At 41.1% G+C, this 14,841-nt stretch overlaps 1 protein-coding gene across 1 annotated transcript in view; it reads right to left on the bottom strand.

Annotated features, from left to right (window-relative positions):
- The window catches only part of dpp6a (dipeptidyl-peptidase 6a), a gene marked incomplete at both ends in the record, with an annotated part of 210,322 nt that overhangs the window by 41,471 nt on the left and 154,010 nt on the right, over window positions 1-14,841 (bottom strand). Inside the window, 2 exons of the mRNA XM_080515409.1 lie at window positions 3,921-3,995; window positions 4,421-4,515. Of these exons, the coding sequence (XP_080371535.1) occupies window positions 3,921-3,995; window positions 4,421-4,515 (170 nt within the window). The remainder of the gene's footprint in view (window positions 1-3,920; window positions 3,996-4,420; window positions 4,516-14,841) is intronic.

The following is a 14,841-nucleotide window of genomic DNA, read 5'->3' as shown; positions in this document are numbered from 1 at the left end:
ACGAACTTCTGAAAGCCAATATCATGGTGAGATCAATGTTGGTTAAATTAGTGACGTGCCAGAATTCAAAATGCACTGCAATATGTGCCAAAAGGACAACAGCCCTGCACGATGCCAGGGAGGTGGTTATAATGATACGGCTGAGTGGTGAGTACACATTTGCTGTTAAACTGAATGGAGGAAAAAGGGAATTGGGAACCAACGCTAAGTCCAAAAAGGATCAGTTTAATTGTTATATAATTGCTGAAAGAAATCAAAGTGAAGCGCATATTTTCATCCGCTCCATTGTTTTGGTCTCGTCTCCTGGCAGAACTCTTTTCCCAGCAATTGTTGAGCAAATATGTCAGATCCAATTACGCAGATGGTCGCAGAACCGTGGCGATGCCAGCAAAAGTAGTCCTGTTTGATGAGTAAATAATATGACTAAATTCTAAGCGATATGAATTGAAATGATTACATTACATTCAACAATGTATGGACATATGAATATAAGAATATATATATATATAAGTCAATACATTTGCTTTTCCCTGTTAGGTTTTGTATCACCTAATGTTTCCAAATGTCCTTGTATTTCAGGACCTTTGGATTTTGATTCATTCTTATGAATTGCAGATTCGTCCTCCATCCTGATTTATACAGTTTTTAGCAATAGAAGGGCAAATCCAAAAACCAGGAATAAAAAAAAAAACCTAAAATATACAAACTGAATCAGGCTTGTGGGCGAAAAAGAGGTGAGGGGAGAAATAAGGGAGTCAGATGAACAGGAGCAAACACACACATGAGGCACAGCTGGCATCAATCAGGGGCAATCAGAGGATTAGAGGAGGACGTGGGGTTACAAGAGACTGAGGCCACGTTTAAATGTCCCCAGTTTAAAAAAAAAATAAAAAAGATATTTCCCTCTTGACATTAAAAAAAAAATGGTTACGTTTACACGTACCCGGGTATTTTGAAAAAAAAACTGTGATATTGACATTTACACATAAATGCAGCGACGACTCACCACAAACGATGGCTCCTGAAAACTCCGTCCAGAGTGGAGATCTGGATAAACTCTGTGCCTCTGTTTGCATCTAAAGGAAGGTCGGCGGAGGTTTACGTCATAATTCGTGATGTAGTGTTTTTTTCCAGGATTCTGATTGGCTATCATGGCTTCATGCTTCTTGCTACTCTGCCCCCTACAGGTTTGGCTGATCATAGCAGCTCTGAACCAGCTGTATATGTGGGTCTGTGTCAATGAGGAGTTTTTGGTAAACGTAGAGGGGAATATATTTTTTTTATAAAAAGCTGAGAAAAACACACGACTTCATGAATTGTGACGTAAATGCACAGTTTTTTCAAATCTCCACTGTGGCCGGAGTTTTCAGGAATCATCATTTGTGGTGAGTCGTAGCTGTGTTTATAATGTACCTAGGTACACTACACCCAGACACCTGGGTATGTGTAAAAATGGTCTCAGGCCTCATTTAGACGACAACATATCAAGTGAAAAAAGAAACCGTCCATTGCTCTGAACCACTGAAAGCACAACTTTTTTGAAAACATCCCCTTTTGCAGTGTTTCTGCCATTTCAGTGAAAATGGACAGAGTTTTCAATGCATTGCAGTGTAAACAGAAACTTCTCTGAAACGAAAATGCAATAGCGGTGTGTGTCCAGTTGAAACATTGGCGTGTGAACAGGTTTTTAAAGGGGATGAACTGCACACAGGGAAGGAAAGGTGAAACCAGGTAGAGATGAAAAATCCAAAAAACTGAAACCATAACGACCTGAAATAACAGGAATACATGAGGAGATACGAAAAAATACCACAAAAAAAAGCCACATTTATTTTCAATGTTTTGATGTAACTGCAGTGTTATGTGAATTTGTTCCTCAGCTCTGGTCATGGTGCCTTTAGCCCAGGATTAACCTTGTTTTTCTTCACCATGGTAGTATTTTCTTTGAATTGAATTGGCCATTTTTCTCTGTTTTTCTCCAGTCCATCACAACTTTCTCACACACGCTAAACTCTGCTGCTTTTTCTTTTTTCTGATAGATATCTTATTTTCTATTTATGCTTCAAATACAGCAGTAATGGAGGGTTTTTCCTGTGGTACAGCAGCATTATGTTGTTATACAGTGATCTGTAGTGGAAATTACAGTAATATTATGGCAAAAGGGAAGTCTGTCTATCTATCTATCTATCTGTCTATCTATCTATCTATCTATCTATCTATCTATCTATCTATCTGATTACAACCACTCGTACAGTACTGTGGACACACGATACATTTCCATGCAGCAATATATATAATAAGTATAATATATCTTTATTTATGTGTTAAAAATGCATATATTACATTAATGCACAACTCTGATGTTGCGCGAGGTGTTGATTTGTTCAAAACCTCAAACTTCCAACCACAGAGAAGTTTCATGTTGATTTTAGGCTCCAAGTAAACACGTTAAAGCCTTTTTCTATTTAACCAGAACCCGCTGTACATTTCTCAGAGTGCTGATGGCTTACGCCCAATCGCCAGCTAAATTCAGAGTTTAGTTGCTCCAATTTACATATTTTCTTTCCCGTTTGCCATGAAAACAGTACAAATGTCATATTTGATCGTAGATCATAAATATGTTGACCAGCAGTCATTTCCAAGCTGCCGAGCTCCAAATACAGACAAAATGAGCTAAGATATAATCTACGGGAGGCTGTGATGTGAGATCAACTATAGGAGGATTTAAAATGAGCGTGCAACTTGAGAGCAAATGCACATTTTGTGTTTGTTTGCAGTTGGCGAACAGATGCTTCACCTATGATATATTTCCAAGTGGTAGATACATTAAAACACAAGTCTGGAACTGAGATGAAGGCAGAAGTTTGGTTACATCCACTTCACTTGCAAACCTGGACTCATCCCCAGCTTTCACCAAGTATCTTTAACATCTTAGCTATTTATGAGTGACAAAAAACAAAACCAAACTACTCCCGCATGAACTTGGGCTCATTTGCTGCTGGAACATTCGGGGAAGAGCAGGCATCGGGGCGAGCCGCTGCCCACAAGAGACCCATTTACTTTCAAAGGCGGAGCATTTGTCCATGTGTTAGTATGCAAACAAGTCGCTTAATGCAAAACTCTTCAGCACGTTTATAGAGATGGAGCGCCGGCGAATGTGCGTCGGTAAGTGCGTGACTGCAGCGCCGCTACGGCGTGCATATAGGTGCAATGACTGCCATATATCAAGGCGATGGCGGTCTGGATGGATAATGAATGCAAACACATGCAAGTGCGAGACACTTCACAGTGTGTCTGAGCCTTTCCAATTCATCTCCGGTAATGGCACAAAGCTGCGCATCTGCCGGCATCCTCCCATGCGCTAACAATGGGATGTGAATTCTCCGTACAGTAAAAGTAAACACGCAGACACACGCTGGCCAATTGGTTCAATATATTTGATCTGCCTTATATTAGGAGCTGAAAGTGCGTCGATGCGCGTCGCGGCGCTGGCAGAGCCGATGCAGTCGCGGGGCACTTTATTCTCGGAATTGCACACAAATGATAAATTCCCAGCCAGCACTTCCTGTTCTGTTCCTGCTGTCGATCTCATCTCGCCCGTGCGGCGCCGAGGGGTTTGTTTGTGTTCCTGCCTCCCCTCGCTACAGTTCCGCTCGGCTGTGCTAGCCCCCGCCGCCACCGCCGCCGCTGACAGGCAGCGGCGTGCGACAGGCCTTCACACCCCGCCATGATTACTTTCTCCTCCTTCTCTCCCTCCTTTCCTTCTCTTCATTTCGCCTCTGCTCCGATACAAGCTAATGCCACACACACACACACACACACACACACACCCCTCCCCTCCCCTGAAAAGCCGAGGCAGCTGACATATTCGGCTGTCAGTTTGCTAATTCAAAAAACAAGCAAACAAATAAGAAGCTCACCGGTGCGACGTTGTAGGCCAGCAGCACATGTTTCATGTCGGGAGAGACCTCATACTTGCTGGCTTTGTACATTTCCTGGGAATGGAGAGAAAGACGTGAGCAGGAATGCTGGAAGAGAGCCGAGACCTCTGACCATGCGTGTTATTTTTTCATTAAACCAGTCCTTAAGTGGCTGCGTTTGACAGATTGCTGGGCTCCCGACGAATATCGGAGCGGCATTCGTCTTTGCGCTCGGTGGACATTATGTTGATGCTACGTCTCTATCGTGACATCTCTCCACACAGCCAAGCCCCAAGTGTTAGATATGCATTTCACATTTCACTGTAATAATGGATCATTTGATTAAGCTCTGTAATAAAAAAGAGCTTTGGGTGCTTTGATATGCTGACACGAGAAGAAAAGTTTTAATTTAATTCATGGGCAGCCATGGCCAGTCCCCTCGGTCCCGTGATTGTAACGGCGTGGACAGAAAAGAGATGCAGAGATGACAAAGGACTTACGAATTTCTTGTTGTGCACCAGGACGGTTTGCTCACTGGTGTCAACGTTGAACTTGATGACATCGCCCTCGCGGTTTCGGTACAAAAGCTCATTACCTGAGGGCAGAAACAAGCAGGAAGATAGAACAGTTAATGATGAATCCATATAAAAGGTGTTTAGCTCAGGTTCTCCACAGTGTTTTAGCACTATTGGCTAAAAGTGAGAAGGTTGGCTGGGGTGTTGTGCATGTTTCTTCTGTGTTTTCTCTGCCTAAGGCAGTTTTTCACAATTTGACGTAGTGATGTGCAAAACCACGGATCTTTCCGATACAAAGCAGAACCATAGTGAGCTTGCATTGCTAATACCAAAACGCTGTATGAAAGGCTAATTGTTTTGTTTTTAATTTGTTAACTTTGAAATGAAATAACACAATATATTGAACCAAGGACCTACATCAAGTTATCGTATTTGCTTGGATGAAAATCATATTTTGTCGACTACTAGTCCAAAAATGCACCATCAAAAGGAAAAAAAAAACATGTTTGTTTGCCACAATGTCACTACCCCACTGATAATCCTGATCCATTAGCTGCTGTTTCACAACCTTCTGTGAATTTCTTCCTCAGCTTTGACCATTGTGCTTCAAATTCATCATTAGCCTTCTTTGTTTTTTTCAAAGAAGAACAGTTTATATGCTTTTCTCCAGTCCCTCACAATACTCTGAACTCTGTCTGCTGCTCTCTTTTTGTTTTCTAGTTTTACTTTCAATTATAATGTCTATTTTTTCCCCCCGGAGACATTGTGCTTTTCAGTAACTGAGGTCTCATCTACTGGTCCCAGGTGGTAAGTACCTGACGGGAAGTATTGTTGCGTCCCACAGGACGTTGGGAATATGAGCCAGCCAAACAAACAAAGTGTCAATTGTTGCTTGCAAAATACAGTATCTAATAAAAATATAGTAAAGACAAGGTAAACAAGGTTATTTTAAAATGATGCATTATTTTAACACGAGGCACATGTGGTATCAGAAGCATCATGGATGGTTGGATGGATGGATGGATGGATGGATGGATGGATGGATGGATGGACATGTAACATATTGGCAAGTCCATAGTTGCCAAAGTCGCGAAATGACATCATCAGCCAATTTGTCCATTTGCACGTAAAGGCTAAAGTAAAAGTAAAAAGTAAAAACTTCCCGAAATCTGCTGGGTACTTCAGCTCGTGGTGGTTTTGAGCGTGCATAATTCATTTGGACTGGACGTGAGGTGGTGAACATGTTCTGGTCTGACTGCTGAATGAGGACTGGGGTAAACCTGAGTGCTTTGAGATGAAGGCGAGGTCCCACAGCAGCAACCACTGCTTGTTGTGAGGAGTAAACTCAATTAGAAGAGTTTTCAAAAACACCACAGAAAGTCACACGTCCTTCTGTGAAGTGAACCTCGTCGGTCCAGTTATCGGGTCTTTGCATTAGCTTCGATCCAGACCTCTCAGGTCGCCTGGATCAAACCTGCTTTCTGTTTCCGGAGTCAGAACCAAACATACAGAAGCTGCTTTTAGTTATTATTATACTTTTTTTTTTTTTTTTTTTTTTTAAATAGTTGGAACAAACTCTGTATCTTTAACTCTTTTACTTTTCAGCCCCTATTTTTTCCCTCCAGTTGCTTTAAAGTTTGTATCTGTCCCTGGTGTTCATTTAGCTTGAATGCTTTTTTTTGTCTTTCATTGTTTTTATTCACATTTCTCATTGCTTTGACTCTTGCCAGCTGGATACGTTTGTCATACCAAAGCACTGAATAGCCTTGTCGTTGAATTGTGATAAAAAGTTGCCTCGTCTCGTCACTTCTAAAATAAGATGTCCCTGTTTCATGTGTTGCTCGCTCTGTTGCAGCCAATCATTTGTCTTTGGTCTACAAAAGCATCCCACAAACTATTCTTCTGTGCTGTTCTCCCTGTTTCTAAACATGATCTCCATCACCAACAAACTCAGGAAAATCACACTAGTTTCTTCCAAACTCAACCACAGACAAACATTGTTGTTATTGTCGATCTACTGAGCATGTGCAGAACTATTTCCTCTGGTTGTGGTGCACACAGGCAGCAGCAGTTTCAGAAACGTTACATTGTCCCCCTTTTCCATGGAGCCGGAGCCAGAGCGTTTTCAAAAAGTTCCTTTTTGTGAGCCATGTTCCAAAAGTTGCAAATTCAGGGGCTCCGAGCACCGGTGTTGTGTATACGGGCCTGTTTTACCGGGTTTTTTTGGGGAAGTTTTTATTGACAGTCATACGTGAAACAACAAGTCGTGAGATTGGGCCCAAGCTCTCAATAAAAGATATATATGGATGCAATAAAAATCTGGGAAAAGAAAAAAAATAAGAATAGACATACTTAATACAAAATTAAAAGAGGCATAAGGAGCCTATCCAACAAGGCTTAAAACTGGTCAAGTTTTACGTTTTCACTTGAAAAAGTTGTGTAAATGGGGCCTAAAAGTACGTTTGAACATGTAAAGCTTGACTGAGGCTCCATTTACACAACAATGAAATTGAACGTCCAGGAACCCAACGTCTAACCTTAAGAAACGTCTACAGGCAGGAAAAACCCGCTCACTTTCACTGAAACACACCTGGACTCTGTCAACGAGTTTTATTAGCTCGCTAACCTGTTAGTAACCTGCCAATACCAGTACTTGTGCTCATGGTAGGAAGCCATTTTATTTTAGTATTTAGCACTTACAGTAAGTTATTTTTTGACAGGTAACTTGTAATTTTAACAGATTACAGTTTTCAAGTAACCTTTCCAACCCTGGTAGTCAGTGTGTCTGCTGCTACAGTGTAAAACAAGTCCTTTTTTTATTAACGGATTAGGTGTCGTCACGTGAAACGTTGTCATGTAAACGAGGCCTGAAGCAGAAGTTTTCAAAATTGAACTGTTGGGTTTTCGCCGTAAAAGCACCGAGAAATGACTGTGTTGTATTTGGCGCTATATGAATAAAACCGAATTGAACTGAAGACTTGGTTTAATAGATTCAAAAAGCATAAAGCTGCACATTCACACTGAAAACACAAGATTAGACTCATGGATGTCAATTTGCTTCAGTGTCAGACTTCAAAAGAGGGAACATTTCATTCGAGTAGCATGCTCCGCTCCACTCTCCACTTGCAGGATCAGCTGCTGGTGTTTAAGAGAATAAGTCGACTTCTTCTGCTCTAACTTAATGCTGTGGTGGAAGTGTGTTTGCGATGCAATGCCTCCTGCAGTTTAGGAGCGGGAGCCGACTGTAGTATAAATGGCACACGCGTTCTCTGATGCCGATTCCGTACGTCTAAGTTCTGTACGTCACGCCCGTGCATCAAGCATAAAACAGCCTTTACTATGGCACTTTAGTCGAGCTGAAGTGGTATATAAATGCACTGTGTCAACACCATTCATATTTCCTTAAAAGCTTGATAAATTCAATATCGATCACAAAGAAACAACCCTTGAAAATGCTATATAGCAGATGCTATGTACAAATAAACATAAATATTAAATCATTACCCGCAATGTCCACTAATTTAATAATTGAATTTCATGAAATGCTGCTTCATTTTCACTTTATTAACCCCCAAAAATATTTATTTTGCTGAAGAGTGTAATTAGTCTAAATGACATTAACAGGTCTTATAATTTGAGTGTGATTCTTTGTTGATCACACATTTATTTTGTTTGCAACAGGCAGGCCATTTTATTTTTAATGTGCTTTCTCTGATATGTAAAATCAAGCACTTTAGATTTTTAACAGCCTCAAAATGGCTGATGATTAATTTGAGCCATTCAAATGCAATTTAACCACTTAAAATATTTGTGCTGGGGACAAGAAGTGGTCATTAGCTAATGATAATCATTTAAACCAACGCACTACTTGGCAAACAATTTCGCGGGTGTTTTTTGTTTTTAATTTAAAGAGGACATTTTACACCAGATGCAAAGCAGTGTCACATGCAGTATGATTGTCGTTGCTTACAAATCCATGACAACTTAATTAGTCCATGAATCATCCATCATTAGTTACTGGACTGACCCAGCATGTGCTAAAACCTTGGCCAATATGCCATGAATACCCTACTCTAATACCAACCACATCATAAATATAAGGCATGTATGCCAAAGCTACCTCTTCAAAATGGAACTTAATACTGAAAGGAAATTGGAAATTGCTCTGTAATTGATTTATTTGACATTATACCCACAATACATTGAAATAGTTCAGAGCTTCACCCCCGTGACCCAACCGCACCCTGCAAAGTCTCTGGCAGCTTGTTTCGCTCACATGGAATCAGGCAGCAGCGGTGATATCAGTGACGGGAGCTCAGGATTGTTTACTTTCACCATTATAACAAGGTTGTAAGAGTCAAACCCTCAGAAGTTGAGCTAATCAGCTTCTCAACCATGAAGATTCATCACACTTGATTAATAAAAACTTAATCCCTGCAGCAAACTTTGATCACAGCTCCACTCTAATTGGCGCTTGTCCTAAATGATGCATGCTCACTCTTCACCTGTGAAGTGCTTCGATGTGAAATAACTTTATGCGCCAACTCGCAGTAAATTGTGTGATCGGGGGGCAAATCTCTCAAAGTAAAAACACATTGAAAGTGCCTTTGAATGAGGCAGAGTGAGATTGAAAGTAACATTTAGAAGACCTCGAAACAGAAAAATAATAGTGGCAGCAGTCAAAAGGACTGTTACCAAGGTCACAAGTCAAAGCAGATTTAATATTACCGCTTTAGTGGAACAATACACAGTGATACACAATTCATTTGTATCATACTTGTTCTTTTTTATTAAAATTTTATCTGAGGCTCTGTTTACAAAAAACACAACGTCCTCGTACTCGCCATTGTTAATGTTTAAAACGTATTGTTCAAAAACAGCCAACTCATGGCCTGGCATGGTAACTGCACTGTAGTGACCTTTCCTGCAATTGATGGCCACCGTTTTCAAAACGTTACAAAAAACAATGCATTTTCAATTGAAACTTTGTACATGGCGCCTTAATGGGAATTAGGAAAGAGTACGTCCATCTTTTATGAACTGGATGGTTTTGGTGCTTGTTGTGCATTTTGTGTATCCGGTTTGGTTTTGACTTTGGAATTATTTTGACTTGACGGCTATAGATCGGTTGCCTCGCCTCCCCTTTCCCCAGTGCTTCAAATAAATCCAGCTCTCATCTCACCAACAGCGATGTGTGGCCTAATGAGTCGTTGCACAAGCCGCCATCCATGACAGTGACTTGGATTTCATGACGCCGGGTGCGAGAGAAGGCTGCACAATGTCACTCTACACTGAAGGTGACATTGGGAACGGCGAACCGTAAAAGAAAATGATAATCTTGTAATTCTTTGCCACATGTACCTGCACCTTCTGGAAATCAATAAATGAAACCAATAAGGAATCAACGTTTTGTTGTAGTAAAGCTGTGTTAACTTTTTTTTTCTTTTTTCAAGAGCCACATGATGAGATCCATGCAACAGCAGGATCATTCAGTGTCTTTGAAGTACATTACTTAATTTCTCTGTATTTTTTCAGCATTTATCTGATATCACACTGCCAATTTAAGTCATATTTTTGGGGGTTTTTTCCTCATTTTCCTGAGTCGTGAAGATATGCTCTAAAAAGAGTAAAAACAAGTTTTGATTTTTGTTTTAGATGAGGAAGTTTGGAGTCAAGTTGAATTGCAAACACATAAACTGGGGGACACACTGTAAATGAATAAAATATGACCTCACCTATTTTTAAGAGATTGAAATGTCTTAAAAATGTAGTTGGGAATCGACATTAGCTCCCAAGTCATTGTCTAGTTTAATATGTGTTACAACAACAAATGACATTTAATCCAAAAAGTGTTAAAACAATTGGAAATTTTAGCAGCAACACATTAAAGACCTTTCAAGAAACTCGAACCCTGAGCAAAAATAAAACTATACATAAAGGAAAACGCACCATTTTTGCGTTTTCGTTTCAGAAATCTTTTGACAACAGAGTTTTGAAACCGTCCGTTTACACGAAAATGGCAAAAACGCAGAGAATAATGTACAGTAGTTACCATGTAGAGCCACTAGTGGGTGCTGTTTGTATGTAATAAAAATGGGAGACATGCTAAAAGCATGTAGCAGAAATCACAGATCGCTTTATTAGTGACACAAGAAAGTGACATTTCTGACAATGAAAGCAACATCCTGACGGCTCAGGATGTTGTGGCACTATTTATGAAAGTCTGTCATTATATGATATAAAACCACAACAATAGCTATCGACATGTTCGCTCATATTTTGTGTGTAACTGCAGGCAGTGTTCAGCCGACTCATCTCCAGGGATCTGGGTTGTGACCGTCTTAACGGCATAGAAAAAGGTGAACTTTTCATTGTAATCGGATCCCAAGACTTCCGGTGGTCAGTTCAGGCCACATGAGGAAACCCATGAAAGGGAGCGTTTATTTGACAGATGTATGAAAGTTCACGCAGCTCCTCATCCATCAGGCTTTTATCAGGGAAGGATAAGTTTAATACAGCAACTGCCCCCTTTCACCTTCAATCTATCCGCGCTTCTCTGTCTTATTGCTTTAGTGATCCATAGGCGCTCCAGCAACCGCGCCATTTGCGGGGGTAATTAGAACCCAGAGATTGTTATGCAGAGTGCTCACTATCTGCTAGCATATCTAATTGTCCATTAGAGGTGACAAAATTACCATCACAATGGCTTTAATTCAGAACGTGCTTGGGAGAGCGGTTTCAGACATTTTTAGATTGGCATAGCCAAACGCCCCCTCGACAGCTTTTGTCCCCTTGTTTAAAACCATTGGCATACTCACAACAGGACAAAATAGACTCCTTCATGGAAATCGTGGTGATAAATAAAAAGGCGCGGTTGCTTCCCCCCCCCCCATCCCGAGTCATTATTTTAGTTTGACTCCGTTTGGCATCTTGACAAATGGTCTACTTTTATATATGAACTGGTAATTGCAGAAGATTGGGCGGGAATGAGTAAAGAGGTGATCTGGTGATAAATCAGCAGCCGCAGAGACAGACCCAAATTTATATTGCTTTGTGACTTACTTTGTTTTCATAGTCGGGCTTCAGGTTCAAACCCTGAGACCTGCATCTTTTGAAAGAAACTTTTTCGTCTTTTTTTCCCTCAGTGATTTACTGATGCTTTAACCAGACGCCTCAAGACCCAACGGATCCACCAACATCTTTCAATTCCTTCTCATCAGTGCCCCTATTTGAGCCCGCCTGCTGAGACATCATTTTAGACCTTATCAAGCCTCCTTTGCCTCGCCAACTCTGTGTTTTCTGCTTTTTTCCAAATACAATCAAAGACATCTATTCTTTCACAGGACCCAAGGCATCATGTCATCCCTTTACTCTAGCGCCTTCTAGAGTTCTCTTTCTCCCTTCTCCTAACTACTTTCACTCGTGCGTTAGCCTCGGGCATCATTTTCCCCTCTGATCTATACGTTTCCACAGCAGTATGTCTTATGAATGCAGCCTCCTGCCCTGGGCACAGCCGTAGCACAGCCTCACCCCGGGGAGGCAGAAGCAGTGCCAGGAGAGGGAAATGGAGGCCGAGGTACAGGGCGACGCCACGGAGAAAGTCACAGAAGGGTCAAAGTTTCCCATCGAGCTTGTATTCTTTGGCCTTGAAAGCAGCTGTGACTCCGAGAAGCTCTCACTTTAAAGGTGACTTGTGTGAACTGTGAATAAAGCTTTTAAAGTCCATACTCACGAAATCAAGATTTCTTAAAATGTGTGTTGCTTTTGCTGCAACGCCCCATTTAAACAAAGTGAAAATGCAGTGTACTCTATTTAGTCAGCAATTTTTTTTAAGCTATGTCTGTTTACTATTTCCCATGTAAATGTCATGCCGGTACTGTTGGACTATGCAAGTCAAGATCTGCCTGGTGTTCGGTTCAGTCGACCTTCATGCAGAACCAACAGGCACAACAACTGTTTTATTCCAACCCCCATTGGTCTGCCCAGTAACTAAATACAGTTCGTGTGTGCATTGCATGAATTATGTCTTTGTTTTATGTATGATTTACGCGCACAAATTTTCCCCTTGAGGATGATAAAGTTGACCTTGGTAAACCGGTGATTGACAGGATTTCTGATCGACTGACAGGTTGATTGCGTCAGTCGTGGTGTGACCACGCCGCCTCTGTTCATCCGAGCCAGCCAGTATTAGCATAACAGAACTGTCATGCTCACAGTAATTAAGTGGATGACACATTCATTATGTAGCAGTGGATTATTTGTGGCACTGCCAGTAAAGAGGGTGGGATTTGACATCAGAACGTACCAGTATGGTACCGTCACCAAACGTGGAGCTGGCTCAGACCAAAACGTACACAAAGTCCTTTTCAAGTTGACGCACGCTCAACCATCTTACATTTGCAGGCTCGGCACTCTACCCTGTTTAAAGTGTGACAGTGCATTTATCAAATAGTTTAATGAGGGCTCATTTATGTGCAACACGCTGACCAAAAGAAAAGTTTTGACCCCTGAATATTGATGTGAAGTTGGCACCAGTACTACTTTTTTATTTTTCTTACTTTTCTGTTGAGTGGATGTTTTTGTCCACAATTTACTTTTCTATTTAACTCCACTTGATAAAACTGTACTAGGTGATTTCTACCAGCATTTTTGGTTGTTTTTCCACCTCCAGGGTGATTTTGGTCTATGAAATAGTGATATATTTAGAAAACAGCTGAACAGAAGAAAAATTGTTAAGCATTGCGACAGAAGGCAAATTTATGAGAAACATCAAACAACATCAAACAACTTTTCTGCCTGATTTAACACTGATGTGATGCAAAACTGCTCCAAACACAGGCTGCCCCTGTCAGATGAGGCGCCATGCAAGACGTCTCTTACACACATTTTGATTCATGCTGACATGATCCTCCTGCAAAGTCAGCTGAAATCAAATAAACCCGCTAAAATCTGGGAAAACAGCAAAAGAATTTCTGACTAAGGCACCGTTCACACAATAACATTTGAAGTGAAAGTGCATCGTTTTTGTGTTGTCATTTCAGAAAGGTTGCATTTTTTTTCTGTTTCCATGGCAACGGAGTCAAGCATTTTCAAGAATCTGCGTTTTCAAAACGTTCCACTATCTGTGACGCCGATCACCATTATCATGTAAACAAACCCCCAACATGCTATGAAAATCATTCTTCTAAAGTCCAGCGTCTGAATTTACCTGCATTGGCTCCATGCTATGCAGGCAGTTGTTTGGTGGATTGGGATTAATTGTCGGAATGATGGAATTAAATGTCTTTTTTCACCAATGTCGCAGTATTTCCAGGTGGTAGCATCCAAGCTGAGAGGTGCAGTATTATCATGAATCACATGGGTAATGATAAAAATACTAAAAACAAGGCTCATATTGTACTATATTAGCCTTTCACCTCATCAAACCTGGTGCGCCGCTATTAAACCCGTCTTCTCACTTGGGAAACAAGCTTGTTTCAGTGATTCTGCTGCAGGAGTCATTAAGCCTCAACCAAGCCTGATGTCTTATGAGCAAAATGACAAGTTAATTAAAATGACTGAATAGTGCAGAAACACTGGTTACATCAACTCCTGTGGTCTGGTGAAGAATAAGTACCTTCGAGTGGATTGATTGTCAAGTGTCAGACTTTTTTTTTTTTTTTTTTTAAACCAGTTTTGCTCATACTTGGGTCTTTGCAGTCCTTTATATCCATTCCCACTTGATCCTTTATTCATCAAGGCATATCTCAATCTCCTCCTCATTCAGAGCTCTCTTGAGTATGGTCCTGGCTAAGAGGGCTGAACCAGTACGAGAGAGTGGAGACCTTAACAGCAGCCTTTTAAGAGGAAAGTCCCAGGAGTTGCATTCGCAGGGTAAAAAGCCCAATCCTGCTAAAATATGAAGGTAGAGTCGAGTAAATGTAGTGATGGCACTGAAGCAGGATTTAACTTGGGGGGGGGGGGTTCTCAATTTCAGTGTGGTTGGGGTTGTAGTTTGCATGTTCCGCCTGTGTGTTTCCTCCTACAATCCACAAAACAAACATGAGCATGGCATGAATTGGTGCCTGAACCCAGTGAGAGGTGGGTTAGCCAGTTAGGCAGAGATGCTGAAAACAATGTAGTTTTAATGCTGGGTCACTGGGGCGCTGTGACATACTTGCGCACAGAGAAGAATACGATAGAAACATTAAAGGGCTCATATTATCTCGCTTGTCATCACTACCACATGGGTCTTGTTGGTCCAAAATCATTGTATTCAAAGTTTCTTGCTTCATCATCCTATGGGGGGGGGGAAACAATCATTCTGGCTTGTAGATACTGCTGAGTGGTGCATCATGGGTGATTTGGGAAGTGGACAAGCACTCATCCCGCTCAAAATAGATTAATTCGGAAATTTCCTGTCAAAT

Source organism: Blennius ocellaris (assembly GCF_963422515.1).
Source record: "Blennius ocellaris genome assembly, chromosome: 19".
In the NCBI taxonomy this organism is placed as follows: Eukaryota; Metazoa; Chordata; class Actinopteri; order Blenniiformes; family Blenniidae; genus Blennius; species Blennius ocellaris.
The sequence above is the reverse complement of the archived record's forward strand: the minus strand, read 5'-3'. Positions and strand labels throughout refer to the sequence as shown.